Source organism: Stylophora pistillata, chromosome 10, assembly GCF_964205215.1.
Source record: "Stylophora pistillata chromosome 10, jaStyPist1.2, whole genome shotgun sequence".
NCBI lineage: Eukaryota > Metazoa > Cnidaria > Anthozoa > Scleractinia > Pocilloporidae > Stylophora > Stylophora pistillata.
In genome coordinates, this window is record NC_142528.1 from 15,189,853 (window position 1) to 15,211,666 (window position 21,814).

General features: G+C 36.7%; 1 protein-coding gene across 2 annotated transcripts; it reads left to right on the plus strand.

Moving 5' to 3' along the window:
• Positions 1-82: 82 nt before the first annotated feature.
• On the plus strand, positions 83-20,326 carry LOC111339139 (electroneutral sodium bicarbonate exchanger 1). Of its 2 annotated transcripts, none has more exons than XM_022945727.2 (17): positions 83-242; positions 532-604; positions 2,746-2,871; positions 6,016-6,324; positions 7,071-7,450; positions 8,478-8,723; positions 9,362-9,436; positions 10,012-10,181; positions 10,425-10,599; positions 11,041-11,649; positions 12,619-12,897; positions 13,749-13,927; positions 14,338-14,410; positions 14,831-14,899; positions 15,481-15,654; positions 16,527-16,733; positions 17,476-20,326. In XM_022945727.2, exons 1-17 carry the CDS (start codon positions 213-215, stop codon positions 17,926-17,928), a joined length of 3,627 nt encoding a protein of 1,208 aa, XP_022801462.2. In that variant the 5' UTR covers positions 83-212; the 3' UTR covers positions 17,929-20,326. The 2 variants fall into 2 exon arrangements, with proteins under 2 accessions (XP_022801462.2, XP_022801463.2); XM_022945728.2 differs by lacking the exons at positions 83-242; positions 532-604 and adding exons at positions 2,382-2,459; positions 2,538-2,616.
• The last annotated feature ends 1,488 nt before the right edge of the window (positions 20,327-21,814 follow it).

The following is a 21,814-nucleotide window of genomic DNA, read 5'->3' on the forward strand; positions in this document are numbered from 1 at the left end:
GATGAATTGTTAGCGTGACACTCAATTTTGATTGGGCTATTCTCGTGAATGACATCTCCGTCTACCGTAAAAAGCTTGCACATAATAGCGGAAAACCATTTCCAATGGCGGATTTTGGAAGTGGAAGCGACCGCTTTGCTTGAAAGATTTATCGTTTCTTGAATTTATTGAACTAAAGGGTGTTTTAAGAGGCAAATACCAGTTAGTGCAATATGACGTCGAAGGAATATCCGCCGAGAGTGGTAAGCTGAAGTTGTTTATGATTTCAAACTGTGAAGCGACCAGAACTGTAAAGTCATTCTCCGATATCTACGCCGAGAATGAGAGACGGGAGAAAGAAGCTTAATTATTGTTTTAAGTGTCTCTGATCTTCATTTTTTAATAAACTGGAAGGATATTACTATGGGGATCTGATAAAGTCTCCCCTAGCCAGTGATATTGCTGTGCCGTCTTCTAGTATTTCTGTTTCTTTCGTGATAGTGTGCTCTTTTGAAACCGGTAGCAGATGTTCACTTTAATTCTTGATTTTAGGCCTCTGAAGTTGCCGTAGACCCTCATGCACTGGACGTTTTTCATGCCCAGATTGAAGATGTTGAAATTCAAGGTAAAATTCTCTGAGTAGCACCAAGATAGGTCATTGTGAATTTATGAATAATCAGCACGAAGACATAATTTCGTCGTTGAAAAATATTGATAAGATTGCTTGTAAGGAATGCTTCCAAGTCATCAAGTGCCCAAGATTGTGTTAAAAGGCTCGTCTTCATATAAAAATCTCATTACAGCCGTGGCAGATATGAGCTTAAGAGATTATTTTTGCTTTGTAGAATGCGAATTTTAAAGCTAGTGCAATAGCAACAGAACAAACGTTCGATATTGGCTTCTTCAGAATTACCCAAACAATTACAAATGACGCGGTGAAGTTTAGTATTGTTCCGTACATTGCAGAGTATTTCAAATTACTCAAAATCTCGATTGACTCCACAACATCACTACATGGAGACATTTATTTCGTCGCGTCTTAACAACTAGGAGTCTAGTGATATTGAGAGTGACTGCCCGTTCCTTAACTGATTGAAGACACGGTTTTTATCATGCGGATCGTTGTTTAAATTATAAGTTGATCTGACATTGTCAAGGAATGACTTGGACAACAGCGGTATTTTCACTGTGAGCATTGACTGAAAGCCGGCCCAATGGGTATCGCGAGACTCCATCAGCTGGTTAGCTCAATATCGGTTACCTCCGTGAAACTAAACTTTCGTAGATTTGTGACGTCAGTTTCTCAGTGAGAGGCATTTGTGTAATCCGGCAGAAGGTTATTACTCTCGAAGATATGCTATATCAGAATGCGTCTTTGTTATGTTTGTAAAATTGTACCGCAATTCTCATTCTATACCACTAGTGTTGGTTTGAGCGTTCGTGGTTGCTCAGTTCGTGGTTGCTCAATGATTACTTTCAATAATTCATATTGTCACTTTGGGTTGGAGTACTTCTTGGTTCTTCTTCAGATGAAGTTTCTCTTTTTGAGATGAATAAATCGGAGTAAATCTTTCGCATTTCACTCTCACGGCTGTAGAATTCTTGTTCTGGTCTACCCTTTGAATTTTTTTTTTTTTTTTTTCGCAAAAACAACCAAAACCCAAGAATGTTAAAAAGATTAAGATAAATTAAACAAAGACATTTCAATCTCGCAAATTTGACCAATGGAGTGATGCATGATGGAGCCTTTACTTACTCCCAAGGGAAGGAAAATAATTTGAGCTACGCGTCCATTTTAAGGAAGCTACAACACTTAGCACCATGTCGTGTACACAAGGGAACTAGGAAAGCTAAAAATAATCTTTTGTGCACATAAACATGTTTGTATAATGTTATTATATTGTTGGATATATCTGGACGTGTTTCAAAGTAATAATTGACAGTCTCTTTTAGTCTTTAATCTGGTAATCGACAACTTGTTCGCTTTCTTAGCGTGACATAAGTACAGGTCTTTTTCACCTGTTTTTCCATTTTTCGATTAAAGAAAACAAAATTTACATCCTCGACTCCGAATTCCTTGTTTCTTCCAACTACTGTTGAAGGTTCGAAGGTAAATGCTTTCGTCCCATGCCACCTGCGCAAGTAACGCGAATATAGACTCGCCATTTGATGTTCACGTGCAAGAGCTTTGTCAGTGGTACAGTTTAGCTCGAATACTCACTCCGTGAAAACAATAAAATGTTCAAGTCCTCCTTAGGTAATTTTTGGCCGCACAAGTAACTTTTGCAGCAAATTTTCCGTTTAAAACTTTGCAAAATTTATAATTATTTGCAAGTGCAAATAAGATATAAACACTTGACACAAATATCACACGACTATTCCCAGACTTCCTGAGCTCTGGATAAAAACGCGACGCGCACGCAATCGAGATTTAAACAGAAAAGTGTGAGGGCCGTGGAATCATGGAAATTCGGCAACCGGTGAATAGCCCAGAATTTTTTTTGTGATCGCCCATTTTGTGATCACGCAGAAATTATAACTTTCGTTCTTTCTCCTAGAGTTACGATAGTATTCCCGGACCCGTTGACGCAGGAATATCCAGTAGAAATGGCTACTTTGGAGAACTCGACTATCAAAGTACGCGCGAATAATCGAATTTTTTTTGCCGGAAACGCGCACGCTAGCCGCGCACAGAAATTTTTACATGCAAGAGTACTTTTATTACTTGTTGATCGCACATCTAAATTATGTTGATTTTCATTACAGATCATCGTCAGGTTTATGTAGGAGTTCATATTCCTCTGCGACAAAGGAAACACCACCACCATCAGCGCCATCATCACCGACGCAGACACAGGTCCTTACTCGAATCCAAAGATGAACTCTCGTCAGGTAGATATTTTTTTGTTTTAGAGTTCTTTTTACTACATTACGTAATGCAAAATGTACCCGACTTTGTTTTTTTATTTGTCGGGGGATAGCTCACTGCTTTGGGGTCGAACAGGGTTGAAAAGAAAAGCGAAAACCTTTTAAGCGAGCAGTGTTTATATCGTACAAGCGTGAGTTCCTTGAAGCTTGTTTTCTGTTAAAGGTGCGAAAAGAGTATTATTCAGAGAAATTTGTAGTAGCGTTACAAAAAGTTTTGATTATTATAACAGAGTGTTTTTATCATCCTCGTGTCACGAGCTTTAAAGCTGTTGTTATTTTTACTCTGGCAACTTGCATGTAGTGATCGATCTAAATTACGCAACGATCGATAAGCCAAAGAATTGTGAAGGTTTTATGTTTCGTGCGAGCTGGCAGAAATCGTCAATCCAAAATATGTATTCGTGCCGTGAATCCTGCGTGCAAATTCATATTGTAATTTTTTCTGGCTCGGAATATCGTACTTTTTTAACGACGATTTTGCTATCAACTCAAGTTCCATTAACTGAGGCATGTGCTTCAATATATATATATACCTGTATGTATATATACGATTCACCTTGGTCAAGTACTCGTCCTATTTCGTAGTATTTTCGAGAGCAGTTTAAAAACCAAATACTGATGATTAATGTTGTCTGTATTGAAGTCTCCACTCACCAATATCACTGCATAGAAGGCTTGAGAAATGTGCTCGTGTATTTTTGAAACCCGATGGAACCAATTTTTTTTTAGTTCAATACTGGTATGTGTTAAAGTGTAATATTCATAAATCCTTGATTTTTCAGCGAATTTTAACAAAAATTTCCAGATGATAACCTATTGAGGAAGTCTTTAGACTGATTAGTATTTGAGAAACATGACAGAGTCTAAAGTTATTTTTTTTTTAACATTGCCGTACAATTTTTGTTTGACTCAAAGAGCTTCTAGCTGTAATCAATTTAGTTTACCTCCCCATCACCTTATGACAGGTCATTTGAATAATCCGTCATTGTTAAAATTACTTGGCCCTCAAATGGTTAACTTCCATTAGCAGTAATAACTTTTCATTGTAATTTTAAAATACCAGTTATGCCCAGGCTGTGTATGTGCAGTGATGTTTTTAACAGTGGGATGATTTTGGTCATAAGTTAATTGACTGGAATAAATTACTGCATTGTTTTCAATTGACGACTAACCGCATCTCAAAGACCCACAATTTTCAATGTGACATTAAAAATTTTGGTCTGCTTCTATTTCTGTCAGTACATTTTTAGCCTCATTCTGTCAGCAATATTTGGCTGGAATTTGTGCAAACACCCACTTTCCATAAAATTTTGTTTCCTTGTGTTGTTTTAAAATCTCCAAATGGGGTAGGATGTTGATGTGTATTAAATGCGTATTTCAGTTGACAAAAGAGATTTTGTTTAGCCTATAATAAACATCAGCAATTCTTCCACTGAAATGAATTTACAATTTTACAGGACTGCAACCCTAAACAGGTTATTTATAGTGCTTAAGCTCTTATTCTTTCTAATTGAACCGTCTTGAGATAATCTCTTGGTAAGTTTAAATTCTTGATCTTAATCTAAGTTATTGATATTCAAAGGAAAAAAAAACACAATTGCATGTTTTGACACACGCATTAGTCCTAGCATATGAGCATGCTCCATTCTTCACATCCTGGTGGTAATCTGTAAAAATGTTCCATCAGTATTCCTCCTATTACTGCCTAAAATCACTTGGAATTCTTGAGAAATCAACTGCCAAAAGGATGCTCTACTGGTTTGAAAATCTCTCTTACATGTTGTACTTAAAACAAGGAAGAACATGGCACATACCACAACAATAACGTAATAAACAGAAAAAAATGGTTTCAGACCAGATATTTCAGCCAAAAACAAACTGGTAACATTATTGTCTTAGGCTGTGCCTAATTTTCACTTTCTTATGGTACTGCACAGATGGGTATGTATGTTTAATGGATACATATTAAGTATATGTGCCCACTGTGACTTACTTGTCACAGGGAATTTTCATAATATAATTGTGTTCAGATTTTATATGTGCATCTGTAGCTGAGAAAAGAGCCATCAGGTATAAAAAGACCAGATAATTCTCTGACAGCTATGCAGATTTCCTCAGCTAAATGTTAATTGGCTTAAGCCATTTGATATTCAGAACTGGAGAAGATTTTTCCAGTACAAATCACACAACTGTCCTGCTACCATGTTTCCCAATGAAAACCCTAAAAGCTCCAAAAAGAAAATTAATAGGTGTTGAGTTGAAATAATGTTTCTTAAGTGTTGAGGAAGCAAAAGTGGGGAAATCTATAATTATTTGCAGCAGCAGCTGACTGGACAGGGTATTGAAGATGCTTTCATTTAATAAGCAGATCATGGATGCATTAATTATAATTGTTGTAGCTGAAAATCAAACTTGACACAATAATTATTGGCTTGTACTTACAAGTATATAGGTTAGGAAAATGGAAAGCTGCTTGTTGTTATGAAAATCCTGTTACTACTATGATTTACTAAACCTCAATTGTGCAGTTATTCTCAAAGCACCAATTTCAGTTTGTTGAGATGGAAGCTTTAGGTAGAGGGGTGTTGTTTTGACTAGAATCTGGTGTTGATTTCTAAACATCTAGAACAGACAAGAACATGGGTCACTGATACTCAGAAACTTCCCTATCATGTGAATCCTTTCACGCACAAGATTTCCTGAGGGATTCTTTCTACTTTCTGCCATACAATTCTTAAATGATGTTAGTTTAGAGAACTTGGTGTTAAATCCAATAATAATCCCCTGATTGATATTTATTATTATTCTCATAATGATTGCCAATGTCTGCTCCATTCTGTATTGTTATTGTAAGGAGAAATTCTGTCTTGATCTCTCATCGGAGTTAAAGAGTTATTTTACCCTAGTGATCTCACAGGGTCACTCAAAATGATTTAAAAAAGGTGAAATCCATGAAAGCCTGACAGAATGTAGTTGTGAGTTCTCCCCCAACTAAGCTTTTTTTGTAAATATTCTCAAATAATTACAACTAAACAGTATTTGAATTATTTCATCCATCAATCTCTACTCTTATGCAGTGCAGTTTGAACAAATTGTGGTTGTTTTTAGATGCAGGGACACCATCATTGCCAACAGACAAAGTGCGCTTCATTCTTGGTGGAGAAGAAGCTGATCAAGAGCAACACAAAATGTTCTCAGAATTGCTGGAATATCATTGTGATAAAGATGGTAATGAAGAGTGGAGGGAAATGGCTCGGTGGTTAAAATTTGAGGAGGATGTAGAAGAAGGTGGAAATCGTTGGAGTAAGCCGCATGTTGGTACCCTTTCACTTTACAGTCTGTTTGAGTTGAGAAGTGCACTTTTACGTGGAACAGTACTTTTGGACATGAATGCAACCAATTTATCTCAAATTGCTGGTAAGCATCTCTTCAAAGCTTTTAATAAGCAAATCATTTACTGTCGTTTTTATAATTGTAATGAATGTCTCTCTCTCTCTTCTGGGCTAACCAAAATAAGTGTTGTTTGAATTGTCTTTGCCCACATACATTTCCACTTGCCAGATAACCCCCCCCTCAAAAAAAAGAAATACCACCTAGTGTTAGTCTTACTGTTTGACTTTGCATCATCTTGATAACAAACTAAGCCAGTTTTAACCTGAAAGGGATTTCCTATGCTTGGTAACTGCATTAGCATTTCTGAATTATAACCTCAGTTTTCCACTGTACTGTTCTAGCAACTGCTGCCTTGCTAATGATGCTGCAGTTGTACTGTATTCATTTTCACCTTGTAGCACTGGCCAGCAAGTGACACCAGTAGTATTCCTATTCTCCATACAGTTTTCTCTACATATTTCAGTGTTTACTGTAGTAAAAATAATTTAACAAGGTACAGTATTAACCGTTTAATGTCTAAGAGTGATAAGCAGCTAACTTCTCCCTGCTAAGTCATACATTTAGGTCACGAGAATAACGGACGTGATTGCCAACTAAAGAAAAATTTCTGGCAATTATGTCCGTTATTCTTGTGACCTAAATGTAGGACTTGGCAGGGAGAAGTTAGCTGCTTATCACTCTTGAGGTTAAACGGTTAATACTGTACCTTGTTAAATTAATTTTGTTACAGTAAACACTGTTTTGAAATTAGATAATCTTTCTCCTTTAAGATCTTGTCCTTGATGATCTGGTGAATAAAAATCAATTGGATCAGGACAACAGGCAGCAAGTACGTGATGCAATCTTAAAGAAGAAGCGTCACCAGGGAAACAAAACACAAAAGAAGAAGAGCTCCAACCCAATGAGTAGCTTTGGATCATTTGCAAAGAAAAGCTCGACCGCTGGCTTCACTGACATGTTCAAAAGATCTGATTCTTCCCAGAAGACAACTGCTCCAAAGAATTTAGAGGTGGTGAACGAGGTAGACACAAATGATGGAGAGTTCCCACATTTGCCATCAGCTGCAGACTTGGTGGGAAAAGGGAAAGAGAGTGGTGTTAATGGTAACGCAGGTCTTGACCAGACAGACTCTGAGACTTGCTTAGAAGCGGTCAGTTTACCCCTTTTCTTATTTGTTGCACTCAATTAAAAACCAAGGAAATCCACATTTTCTTTACTCTGATAGCAAGTTTGTTTGGTAATGCATTTCTTCATTCCTGGCACATTCCATTACTTGCTTAGAGCTGGGTAGTGTAACCTGTTTCTGAGCTAAATGAATAAAGGGGGTAAGTTCTAAAGAAACTGTGGTGCTGCGTCAGTGGGGGTAACAAGGTAATTTGGTGATATCAACTAAGTTGAAATTGTAAATTGGCCACTGTAAAGAGTTAAAAAGCTGATGTTTCAAGCGTTAGCCCTTTGTCAGAGCAAATGGTCTAAACATAACCAGGTAGCAATTTTGAAAAGGGTTTAGGGACAACCACTTGACTGTCTGCATAGACTTTTGGAACCAAAAATCGGTTGAAGCACCAATTCACTCTGATGAAGGGCTAACGCTCAAAATGTCAGCTTTTTAACTCTTTATGGTGGCCAATTTATAATTTCAACTTAGTTGATATTACCAAATTACTTTTTCTGAGCTGTTCTACACATTTAAAACTCTGGAAAGCTACATTTTAAACATAACCAGGTAGCAATTCTGAAAAAGGTTAGGGACAACCACTGTACTGTCTGCTTAGACTTTTGGAACCAAAAATCAGTTGAAGCACCAACCCTTCGCTCCCAAGATCTCATTTGTAATTCTCCATACCATCTGCCATTCTTATGATGTTAGTTTGGACAATTTGGTATTGGATCAACCAATAATCCCTGAATTGCCATTTTTGTCTTTTCTCTGCTTGATATTGTATTGATATTGTAGGGAGAAATTCTGTCTTGGTCACTCATGGGAGTTAAAAGGTTAAAAAAACATTCTTCTTCTCTGGTTCTACATGAATAGTAATCAAAGATTATCTGAGCGCTGCGGGATTATGCAAAAATTGATATTTTTTGCCTAAGATATCCTTGTTGTGTCAATCAACAGGTGGTACACTTAAAAATTTTGGGTTATCATCGAGGTAATTAGAAAATTTCTGTTTCAGTTTGATGCCAACTTTATGAAAAAGATTCCTCAGGGCGCTAAAGCTTCCAATGTCTTGGTTGGTGAGATGGATATCATCAAGAAGCCAGTGACAGCATTTGTACGTTTGGAGAATGCATCACTCTTAGGTGACCTCACTGAAGTTCCTGTGCCATCAAAGTTTATATTTCTCATGTTAGGACCATCTGGTACACCAGGAAGGTACATGGAAGTTGGACGTGCTATTGGGACACTGATGTCTGATGAGGTATCGTTGTTCACATTCTGATCTACTTGTAAAGCTAGATTAATAAACTTTACAGCCTAGCACCAGATTATCTCTTCTCCATACTGTTCTTTACCCAAGGAGAATTTAGTTAAGAATTGGGAGCTTTTTAAGTTTATGATCATTTTCCTTAATTCTCAAGGGCCTAATGTTTGATTCAGAAGGGGCACCCTAGTGAGAAATTAGATGTTAGTCACCCCTAGGGTGAAAGGGTTCAGAAAATGCCAAAATAGTGTGAAATTCTTGCTACAAATGTTGCTAACTTCAGATACTTTTCTTTCTTAGCCAGTTATTAGTGTGAGATGTGTGTCCAAAATTTTTGCTTATGATACTAAATCTGACCAGAACACTAAACATTTTTCAGACAATGGTGAATTGAAAGAGAAAACCATGGCTCTGTATTTTTTTCTTTGGCTAATTTGATTGGGGTGTGTGTACATGGTTTAGCTAGAAATGAATTCAGGTGTGATTAGATCTGATTTAGCTTGGATCATATTTTTCTCTTTTCTTGATACCAAACCATTCTTTAAATGAGGTATGCTTTAAACAAGAAAAGAGCAATTAAAGCCATCTGGAAGTAAGCATTTTGTTAAATTTAAATTTCTTTGTCTATTTTTTAGGTTTTTCATGAGGTTGCCTACAAAGCACAATGTCGTGAGGATTTGCTGGCTGGAATTGATGAATTTTTAATGCAGGTAATTTAATAACAATATCTTCATCATCCAATTTCCGAACAGTTAGCCATGAACTTTTCCATTCTTTTAATCATTGTGCTCTTTTCTATCAATATCTCTTCTGGCATTGGTTGATATTTCTACCTGACTAGACTGGCAATGTACTGATGGGATGGTGAGGTGGAAAAGGCATGCTTCTTAGAGGATTTGTTCCCTTGTTTCTTAAAAATGCCAAAGAAGGAATGAATCTGAATTGATGTATAAATGTGGTGATCTTCTCTGACTTCATTCTGATTATATGAATAAAATAGGGCAAACAACATATTTGTTACATGAATATTTCTACTTCCTTACACACTAACATTACTTGCCCAGTAGCAAACATCTTGATTTGAAGAATTTCAGGGTGTCTCTGTTCCTGTGAATTAATATGCTTTGTAACAACTTATGGCCATATATAACATTTCAAGCTTGCCACACAGCTAGCATAAAAAAAAATCATAGCTTTTATAGTCCATTATAGTCTTGTTCACAGTGATAACTTTAATCCTTTGATTTTGTATCCAAGAGAGTACTTCTGTGTCATTTGAATTCAGGTAACAGTGTTGCCACCTGGTGAATGGGATCCCTCCATTCGCATTGAGCCTCCAGATGCTGTTCCAGCGCAGGGAAATCGTCTTGAGGTTGTGAAGTCTGGAGGTGGTGGAGAAATGGAGGAACATGATCCCGCAGGAGACAGAGAAGAACAACTTCAGAAAACAGGAAGGTAAGGAGATGATGGATGGCATGAAAAGAAACCTATATAGAATTTGATGCACTATGTTTTGCTTGATGGTTTGGTAATTAAACCGCAAACAGAAGGATCTACAATCAAGTAAAGGTCAACTGAGTTAATTCTAAGATCAAAATATAGACTTAAAACTTTACTGTTAAATAAACCAAAATCTCCAATGTTTTCGCAGTATTTTTGTGTGATAACTGGGAGTCATCTATTTTTACTCTCTGACAGGTTATGTGGTGGTCTCATTGCGGACATCCGACGTCGTGCTCCCTGGTACTGGAGTGATTTTAAAGATGCTCTGAACCCTCAGTGTATTGCATCAATTATCTTCATTTACTTTGCTTGTCTCACACCAATTATTACATTTGGGGGTTTGATGGGGACAAAGACAGGGAAGAACATGGTAAGATATGACTGACAATTCTCCTTTCTTGCTGCTATATGCTCGTTTTTAGTTGTTACTTTTAATGTTTTGGCATAAAACCTGGTCAATTTAGCTCGTTTCCATCAATCTTCTGAAAAAAGTGTAGTAGCTGATTGCTGTTGTTAAAACAAAGTAAGCTTATTATTACTATTAAATTAAGAAAGGTTACCTTTCTTAAAATGCTATGTATATAATTATTGTCCAGATGGAGACAGACAGGTTTGCTTCAGAGGGCAGGGCATTGCATTGTTTCCTGTATAAGTTTTATATTTCCTCCTGTTTTTCAAATTTTTCTTGTAGCCACTTGTACATATCACATCTCTTCAAAGTTCTGCTCCACAGGCGTATTTCCAATTTTTTGCAGTCAGGAATTATTCAGGTAACTAATCCAGAACTCTCTCTCCTCTTCCTAAATTTTAGGCTGCTATGGAGCAAATTCTTGCTGGTGGAATTGGTGGAGTCCTTTTCTCCTTATTTGGTGGTCAACCACTTATTATTCTGGGTGCAACTGGGCCTATGTTAGTGTTTGAAGAAATTCTGTATACATTCTGTGATAAATTTGGCCTTGACTACATGCCATTCCGTTTATGGATTGGTATATGGACGATGCTGTACTGTTTTGTCCTTGTGGTAACAGATGCCAGTGCCCTTGTGCGTTACTTCACCCGTTTCACAGAAGAGTCATTTGCCACCCTAATTGCATTGATCTTCATTGTTGAGGGTTTCAAGAAGTTGTTCCATGTATTGGATGATAGCCCAGTGAGTAAAGGTTACATAACTAGTCACAGTTGTTTATGCTATCCGGGAGAAGAAGATTCTTCCGGTCACCACATGGCAGACAGCTCGTCTTTTGTCAACAAAACACCACTGGACTATCCAATCGGAGATTGTGTAAGGTATGGTGGTCAGCTTGTGGGTGAGGCATGTCACTCTAATGTGTTTTTCTTGTCGGTCATCCTATCTCTCGGAACCTTTTTCCTGGCAGTTACACTGAAGGAATTCCGTAGCAGCAGCTATTTCCCAACAAAGGTGAGTCATTTCATTTTATAACATAACCAAAGTAAAGCGCGCGCTCTGATTGGTCAATTTAGTGTCCCCCATTTGCCCATGGGTGTACGCTGCTGACGTGAGCAAATGCAAAGACTATTTTTCCGCGCGCGCTTGTTTTTTTCTGGTCACGTAAGATTTGTTAAATAAAAGGGAACTCTTTAGCTACAATGTATCAATGTTATGTTATAAAACAAATGGTAAACACCACAGCGTACACTATTGAGTTATGGATGCACTTGGGAGGTTTGCTAAGCACTCAAGAAGCTAGAGTCGCTCTCGGCTATCGCCTCGAGCGACTCTTACGCTTCTTTCGTGCTTAGCAACCTCCCGCGTGCATCCATAACTCAATAGTGTACGCTGTGGTGTTTACCATTTGTTAATTCTGAACATGTGCTTTAACCACCACACCAATAAAGCAAAAAGAGGCAAAAAATGACATGTCTTGTGCTAAACAGTGCTTTCAATAAGACCTGGCACCCGCCGGAGCTCCAGCGGCTATTCTGTTGCGAGTTGCCGGGTATATTTCACCGCGCTCAAGTCGCAGTCGCCACGCTAAGTCGCAATCAAGTCGCTCTCCGGCGGATGATGTACCGAGGTAGCCACCTATTTCAAATCTTATTGAAAGCACTGGCTAAAGCTCCGTAGTTTCTAGAAATTATTGCGGTAAAATATTACTTGAAATACTAACAACTTACAGCTGTAGACAGAGATTTGATCAAAACTAAGGCATTTCACTGAAGAAGACCAGTCCTAATGCCTAAATTTCTTCATGCATAGAATACTAAATTGAAATGGGTTTTTTAATGCTGTTTCCAACTGTTTCTTATTCTTTCACCATAAAACTGCTCCAGAAAATATTTTATTCTATACTTCTTGCCCAGAATGTAATAACTATACTGTAATAATGTAATAATTCTAATAACCTGCTCAATTTCTTTCCCATAACAGGTCCGCTCTGTAATCTCTGATTTTGCTATCCTGATTAGTATCATGGTAATGGTTGGTGTAGACTTGGCATTTGGCGTTAACACACCAAAGCTTGACATCCCATTGAAATTTGAGCCAACAAACAGTAAAGAAAGAGGTTGGATAATCCCTCCTCTGGGTAAAAACCCTGTCTGGACCATCCCTGCTGCAGCAATCCCAGCTTTACTAGCCACTATCTTAGTTTTCATGGATCAGCAAATCACAGCACTGATTGTAAACAGACGAGAACACAAGCTCAAGGTATGAAGATCTGTTTTGTGTGCATGGCATGATGTGCTGTATAGTGTAGAGATCTTTTTAGTGCCTGCTTAAAAAACTGTGATTAATAACTGAGAAGTGTCTGTTAAAGTATTAATGACACTGAACATTACAAAGCTCTAACATCTGTCCCCCAGGGCTGCATTTGACGGTTGATTTTTTGTAAAAGGGAGGACTTTCTAAACATCGACTTAGTTTTCATAACTAGACCTTATCTAGAACTTTTCTTCTGAGCCACTGGCTCATTAACATGAACTCTTTACCTTTAAACACCTCCGTATTACAGATATAACTTTTGTATTCTGCTGGAAAGGCTTGAGACCACCCCAGCAAGATAAGGTTTAACCCTCCCCCTCCCACCTCAGGTACAGACAATGGTGAAATTCCCATGTGTTGCTAGAAAGAGTGGGGATGTTTAAGCTGTGCATTTTGTCTGCTAGACAAGCCAGAGTTGATATTCTATCAAGTGAGCTTAAAACAAACATGAAATTATAGTTTCAATAATGACAGTAAAAATAGGTTATAGATCTATACTGAATTCTTGATGATAAGCATAAATGCTAATGTTAGTCTGAGACCAATGCTCCTCTGCAGTAATCCTAGCCCTTGGCCAAAATAAGCCTTAGGGAAACCAGATTAACCTTATAACCTTGCAGCCCAAAACTTGCATTTCACTGATCTTAACCTTTTGAACTGAAAGTACTTACAGTAACCAGGGTTGTGTTGCAAACTGTTGGTTAGTATTAATTTTTGGTCCAAGAAGTTATCAGCAATAAGTATGTGCTTGTAATTAAACTGGTAATTAGACTCACATTATGTTTTTCTCTTTGCAGAAAGGAGCAGGTTATCATCTTGATCTTCTACTTGTGGCTCTTATCATTGGTATATGTTCATTGCTGGGTTTGCCCTGGGTTGTAGCAGCCACTGTTCTGTCAGTCGGTCATGTGCAGAGTTTGTTTGTAGAATCTCAGTGCACAGCTCCTGGAGAGAAAGCACAATTTCTTGGTGTGAGGTATGTTGGCTTGTCATTGAACAATTACATTATACTCTAGAACATACCTCAGATTAAATTAAGTTACTTGAAAGGGGTAAATTGACTTGCAAGGTTCTTAACTTGTGTTGTTAGAAATTTGATGAACAACAGAATGTAGATCTACTCTGTTGCGAGAAATTTTTGTGTAAGTTTGATTTGTGGCTTTGCAGCTTTAACATGCATTGGATATACACTTACTGCTAAATTTTGCAAAATTTAAAGAGAACACGTAACATGTAGCGTTGACCTACAGTAGATAAATTGAGTTATTTAATGTTTGTATCAAGCCCATCAAAAAACAGTCACTGTGGTATTAGATAAAAACATGGATTACTCGATTAACAGATATTAAAATAACTTCAGCTCTAAATTTATTAATTACCTCACAGGGAGCAACGTATCACTGGAACATTCATTTTCATCTTGATTGGCCTGACTGTGTTTATTGCTCCCATACTTAAGGTTTGTGTTTCTAATTACCTCTCCTTAAATATTTAAGTCTATCTGTGTTTCTTGCATTTGGCAAGCATTCCGTAGAAAAATGCGTTTTAGATGTGATTTTCAAATCAGTGTCAAAATGGATCTAAGATTGTTTTGGTTTTGCTTTACATCACTTTAAATTGGTTGATAAATCTTGTATTACTGAACCAATCAGACTCAAAACTAAAACCCATAGTGACATGTTTGCTACTGTTTTCCATCAGAAAATTTATTTGTTCTTACTTTTAGCTCTTATAGTTTCATTTGTTCTGATTGGCTGTCATGATGACTTTGGTTTTGGTGGTACTACATTCAATCATAGTCTGCTCTTAATCTTTTCCATGAGTTAAGTCATACTGGTTTTGATTTCCTTGTGTTTAATTTGCCACCTTTTTTCTATAGTTTGTTCCAATGCCTGTTCTTTTTGGTCTCTTCTTCTACATGGGATTCTCAGCACTTAGGGGACTGCAGGTTAGTGCCAATCTGTACCTATAGTGTGAATGTACATGGATAGGCATAAATGAATGGCTGGTTATTGTTAACAGAACCTCAAAGCATGGATGATGTAGATTCTGGGATACTTAGTGAATTCTTGGGGAAAAATTAACGATGGTGTTAGGACTACTGTGCTTGCAGCTCTACTGAGAACAAAATTAATATGAAGCGACAGAAGTGGGCACATTTAAAATCTGTTGTGGCACCCTTATCCTGTGAGAAAGGCAGTATTGGGTTTTATTGATGGACCGTCAAAATTGCTAGTTCTAGTCAACCTTGTTAAAAATGCAATAGGTATAGAGTGAGCCTCTGTGATTAATTCTCACCCTCTTAAAAATAGTCTGCATGTACAGGAAGTCCTTCAGTGAACCAAATATCTCATTAAAATGCGAGGGGGAAATGTGAGTTACTTAACAAATTCAGAAATATTGCTGTAAGATATTAACTAGTATCCCCATACAAGAGGTCAAAGCCATAATTATTCTTGAGATATTTGTATGCTATGGTCACCAAGTAATGTGGGTATTTACTTGTGGTATTTTTCTTTTGGCCAACAGTTCTTTGAAAGGTTAAAGATCATGTTTATGCCTGTGAAGCATCAACCTGATTTGATGTTTCTGCGACAAGTTCCTCTTAAGAGAATCCATATCTTCACACTGATACAGCTACTTTGTTTGGGTATACTGTGGCTCATCAAATCCACGGATGCTGCCCTGATCTTCCCTGTTATGGTTTGTATTTACTTTTTGTGCTTACAAAATGAAAGGTTAAACCATTTTATTAATTTAGTACAGTGATGTGCATTGGTCTAAGGGTTAAATAGAACTACAAAGTTCTGAGTCAGCATAAAACCCACCACAAAGTCAAAATAAATTACTGGTTGAGCTATTTGTAATTGATTCAGATGATAAACTAGTGAACAAAGAGATTCAATATTGCTGTACATCTGTTCAGTTATAAATCATTGATGACTTCAAAATGTGGTTACAACAAGAAAGTGTTATATTGGGGAGCAGGGATGGCACAGGGATGGCACAGTGGTGAGAGCACTCACCTCCCACCGCTGCAGTGGCCTGGGTTGAGTTTGTTGTTGGTTCTTGTCCTTGCTCTGAGGGTTTTTCTCCGGGTCCTCCAGTTTTCCTCCCTCCGCAAAAACCAACATTCCAAATTCCAATCCGATCTGGAAACAGTGGACAAGAAGAGCCACCCAGTGGAATGTCTGTTGCTGAATTGTTTATTTATTTATTTTATTTATTTATACAAGGTGCATCTGAGTGTGACTCTGGTGTTGTCACCACATTTAGATGTTCTCTTTGATCTATTAGTAACAGACCTACAGCAGCATGCAATCTATTAGTTTTACATGATAGAAAAAAAAACAGACGCTGTTTATGGTGATGATCATCGATGTGTCTGTCCTCTGATATATCATATTAAGTAGGAACCATTCAAAGTGGTGTATCATTTGATAGATATACATTCACAACTGGTTTTGTTTGTATTGTATCCTGTAGGAGCACCCATTTTAAGCGTCCATTTTTTTTTTTAACATGTTTGGCTGCTATCAGTGCTTTCTCATCAAAACCATTCTCTTGGTCAACAGGTATTGATGTTGGTTGCTGTGCGTAAAGTAATGGAGAAGATTTTCAACCTCCATGAACTTGAAGTGTTGGATGACTTGATGCCAGAGAGCATCAAAAAGCAGCAAGCTGATGAGGCAGCAAAAAAGAAGGATGATGACTATGATTCCGATGATGATTTAGATGATGAGGATGGTTGTAATCATTACGATGAAACTGATGGTAAAAAGGTGAATATAATCATTAGCTTTCTTTACTTTGTCTAAAGATTTTCATATTATCTAATTAGCATGTTTTACCTTTCAGTTTGGTAATTCTTGAATTGTTTTTTGCTCCAATTATTGTTTGGTACCAGATGGTTTGTGATCAGCCTCAGTGTCACTAGTAAAAGCTAAGCCTACTTTTTTCGCTTTATGTGTTTCATGTTTAATCCTTTCCCACCCCTGTGAGGCAGACACCTGTGCTGTTGTGTATCAGTGCTGTTTCTGCTCATGCAAATTTCTTTTAGTATAGCAGATAGTGTTTATTGTACATGTGTGAAGAGTCTCAAATGCCTTATAATGCTAGTCCTATTTAAAAAAAAAAAATTAAAAAAAAAAAAGAAAAAACACTTTTTAGTGGTGTGACTGGTGCACCTAGTAATTATCCAAGACCATTTTGACTGGATTTGCTTACCTGTAGTCTGTGTATGACAGTTGAATTCCATTTTGACTTACAGGTATCTAATCTGTATGCAAGGAAAAGCAAAAAATTGGTTTTGGGCTCAATGGGAAAAGAGAACCTTTTATTTTTTAATCTTTCCAGAAGTAGAATTCTTTTTCCTACATGATTAAAACTAAGAGATTAAGAGATGAAAAATGAAAAATGAACCAAGACCTATAACATCGGGACTAAATGATCTAAAAGTTCAGTTATGATACTTAAGATGTTTTTTCTGTCCAGTAAATTCTACTTTTGAACCTTTCTGTCCAGGCCCTCAGTGATGGAAAGGAGTTAAATGGCACTGCAAATGTTGTAGCACCAATGAATATCTCAGAGGAGATGTGCAGGAGCTCACTGTGGAAACAGTTTGTCAAGGATGGAACAACAGCAAAAAATAGAAAGAACAAACCTAGTGATAAATCCAAGCATAAACACAAACACCATCACAAAAACAGGCACCATCGCCACAAGAGAGATCGTGAAGGATCAGCCGATGAAGAGGGACTGTGGATGCTCGAGAAGAAGAAGGAAGATGGTGAAGATGCAGGACCTGATGTTGAAATGGGAAGAAAGCTCTCTACAATAAATGAGGACAAGCAGGATATTGTTATTGACATGGAGGAGATACAGAAGTCTTTGCTTGAGTTGAATGAAATTGGCAACACTGTGACTGATGAAGGAGCTGACAAGCAAACTCCGCGTGATTCAGAAAATCCTGTTTAGAATGTTTCCTGCGTGAATTCTGGCATTCATTTTATACCGGTATTGTTGATCATATGAGAACATATTAGTATGCATACATGATTAAGAGGCAGTTGTAATTGCATAAAATGGCACACTCTGAGGTTGCTACAGACAGCACAGCAACCCAATTTATTTAATTAATATCTCCAGTAACACACACAAGTCAAAGTGCAGACACATACATGATATGATAACTGTGGACTTTCAATTTTTTTAAATTTTAGAACTCAGATTTCTCTTCAGGCATGATGATATGTATTGACTGCATTAATTGATGAAAAAACTCTGATCGGTAACTAAAGGGTAGATTAAAACATAGTGGTGAAAAAGCTGTATAGAAACGAGGTCTTTTGATGGGGCAAGTAACTTGCGGTTAAAAAAAAACTGCATAAAATCTATTGTAAGATTTGTAATTGAATTAGAATTATCTTGGAAATTTAATTAATAATCTGTTGAAAAAGATTTGATAATTTGCAGTTTTGTTCACATGATCATGTCTGATAGGAAATGTCTGTATTGAACTTCACTGATGTGTGGGTCACAAGATGGTATAAAAAAAAATTCAGTTGGAAAAAAGCATTTAGTTGGAAAACAGCTCTGTTAAGATTGATTGAGAATTCATCTTCTTGAAAACTACACTTAAGGTAGATAAAGCAGTTTAGAAAAAGGCTTGTGTAGATAATTTCATTTTGTTGTTGTTTAAAACTGTAACAGGTTAGCTTTGAAGTTTAAATGGTGAACAGTAACATTGGATTGTATGTTATATTTAATGAATAAGCCATCTTGGTGGTAAGATAAAATTATGTCCATAAAACAAATAAACAAACACACTAACAAACAAGCTTCTCCAGCAAAGGTGACAAACAATATCATGTAGCAGTTTGTGCTAATAAATTTCAGTATTTTTGTATTTTTAGTAATTAAGGCATAGCAGAGGCGGGTCCTCTTAAGAATTGTTTCTAGCTTTTGTTAATTTGGCCTTTTAATCATGGTTTGCACTCTCTCGCAAGCCTAGTGACTATGCAAACTCAGACCTCACAGGTGGGCTCATATTTTTTCACTTCCCTGGGATGGTATTAGTTTCACTTCATTTCAAGGTTTTCTTTCAGTTACTCAGCCAGGATTTAATGACCAAAACTCAACAGACTCAATCCTGTAATAAAGCAATCTATTTTGGCACTTAATTTAAAATGAAACAAGTTTGGGACAATCTTGTATTTGTGAATTTCAGAAGTTATTTATTCCAGCTTAATGCGATAACTAAAGGGGAACCGTCCAATTTTTTAACTTTGTAGTAGAACATTTTCTGTGTTTGTGGGTGTACTTTCAATTTTTGCATTTGATTTTCCAGTGGTGGTCTTACCACTTAAGTTTGAATCCTTCTTGACAGTAATTTACACTTAATCAAATATTTGCTTTTGTAACTAAATGTACTGATTTTTTATGGTTTTCAGTTAGTGATAACATCAATCAGTTTGATCTTGTGATTATGTTTACCTTATATTTGAGTAGTGCTATTTAGAGAGCACTGTAGGTTAAAGCTGTAAATTTTTGATAAGAGATATTTGACAGTATATTATGGAAGTTGTTCAGGAAGCAGTTGCCAATCTCTATGTTACACCTGATGTTGTTAAATTTATTCTTGGTTCTAATTTCACCATTATTTGTTGCTGTGTATAGTAATTGATGAATGAACTACACCTCATAAATGAGCTTTGAACCAAGAATAAAGCTTGACAATGACAGACTCATTTCTTCAGGTTTATATCTTCATTTTGGTTTAAAATTGTTTAAATCAGTTGGAATAGAACATTTATTTTTTTTATTTTCCTCAATTTCAGATGATCATGAAAACCAATCTGATCGCTTAGAATTTTAAACCTTTATGAATTTTTAACCTTACTGTAAACAAGTTTTATTCACTGCACATATTCCAAACTTTTAGATATGGATGTAAAAAGTATTGTAATGTTAGAATATTTATGGTCCAAACACACATTAAGTTAAAAATTAGTTTGTAATTAGTAAGTTTACCTTAATAAAAATGTATGTCTTGTGTTTACTGGAACAATTTTTTTTAATTCTCAAGACTCAAATATCTGATCACAATAGCTTGCATTTTGAGAACCAATACAATGTCTTAGTTAATAATTATGTTTTTTCGTTGTTGTTGTTGTTGTTGTAAAAACTTATGGAGAGTAATTTTGTCAAGAAAGCGAGATTATTTTGAGAAATGATTATAAGAAGAAGGTGCTATATTTACTGTAAATGAACTTGGTATGTAGGCCAAAAGCCTTGTTCAGAATTCATCAAGTAAACTATTGTCAATTTGTGCAAGTGTTTCTGGATATCAAATAAAGTTCACTCATTCACATGATTACCAGACATACTTTGTACAATTATAGTTTAATAACCCTTTGACCTATTTAAGAGACTAACATCTAATTTCTCCTTACAATATAAGCCCAAAAACAGATAAAGGTCAGGGGAATACAGGAAATGATCACTAAATGAAGAAGCTCTTGATTGGGAAACAAATTCTCCTTGTCAGCACCTTAGGACAAGTACAGAGAACGGTATGGAGAATAGGCATACTGATGTAAGGGTGTAAAGCGGTTAATGCAATCTTTCCAAAGATCAGTACCAGATGCATATTTGAGTCTTGTGTCATTCTCATAGAGGCTGCCAGTGGCAGAATTGACTACAGTGATCACTGATGGAGCCATTCATTTTTTTCTTTTCCCCAGTTCGTGTTTATCATGCAACTTGGTAGAATTCATACCATTTCATAGAAAAAAAATGTAAATGGCTTGGACATCTAAAATTGAGCGTCAACCCAAGGTGTGGAATTGTTATGGTGGTCGTTAACAAATGGCGGTAGGACAGGAATATGCCGTCCTGTTGATGCTTTTTTGATTTTTTAATCAATTTATTCATATGCCTTTTTTACCAGTGACAAAAAAGATGCAATTCAGTTTCCTCTTTTTTTTTTTCCCTTAGAAACTTGAAATTTTTGCAAAACCTCTATAAAACGTCCCTATTCTAAATGACTTCACCATATATTCCAGGAACAATTTTTCTTGGAAAGATTTCCCCTCCTCGAGATGCGTGCGCTGTGACCGGTGAAAGATTTCCTTCACACCTCGCCATTAACACCTTGTGTTAGGTGGTTATAGCAGGAGCATTAAATTTTTACCTGCTGTGCGTTTTGTCAGTATGACCGAGGAATTGACGGACGCGATGAAGAATTGAAATTCAATTCCGAAGAGCACAAAAGATGCCAACAAGTTTGGAGTAACACTTTCTAAAAGAAAGATATGACAGAAACTTTTCCTAATCGAATTGAAAGAATCTGTTAAATCCTAGAGGAAGCTGGTTCGTTATCTCGTTACAAGTAATCAAAACAATTGAAACAGGGTGGTTCTAGCATCAGAACGAATATTTACAACAAAATTTGAAAGCACCGAGGCAATTATACTAAAACAGCTATTCGCATCAGGTTCAGTCTCGGGGATTATTCAACGATATTCACTGAGCCTGAGGCGAATAATTGTTAAGTAGTATTTTTCAACTCTTTACTCTTTGACTTCCAAGTTCTGATTGTTTATGTTCCCCACTAGCTGCTACACATTTCATGGTAAATTAGTTGCGAGAATTTGGTGTTAGATCAAGACAACAACTACACTTTTTTGTACCTGCTAATTCTTAGTATTCTCATTTCCTGTTTTCCGGATGTTATAAGGAGAAGTTAAATGTTAATCACTTCTACGTCCGGGTGAAGTTATGTATTGTAAAAACGCAAAGTGCGCGGAACCACAATATAGACTTGTCTCTCGGCTTGAATCATAGGTTTCCAGGCACTTAC

What these genes read in the sequence shown, in the direction of transcription:
- LOC111339139 (XM_022945727.2), top strand. Translation starts at nt 213, where the DNA reads ATGACGTCGAAGGAATATCCGCCGAGAGTG. An exon ending in AGGAATATCCGCCGAGAGTG is followed by an intron (nt 243 to 531) that starts GTAAGCTGAAGT and finishes TCTTGATTTTAG; the next exon opens with GCCTCTGAAGTTGCCGTAGA. An exon ending in CAACTTCAGAAAACAGGAAG is followed by an intron (nt 10,182 to 10,424) that starts GTAAGGAGATGA and finishes ACTCTCTGACAG; the next exon opens with GTTATGTGGTGGTCTCATTG.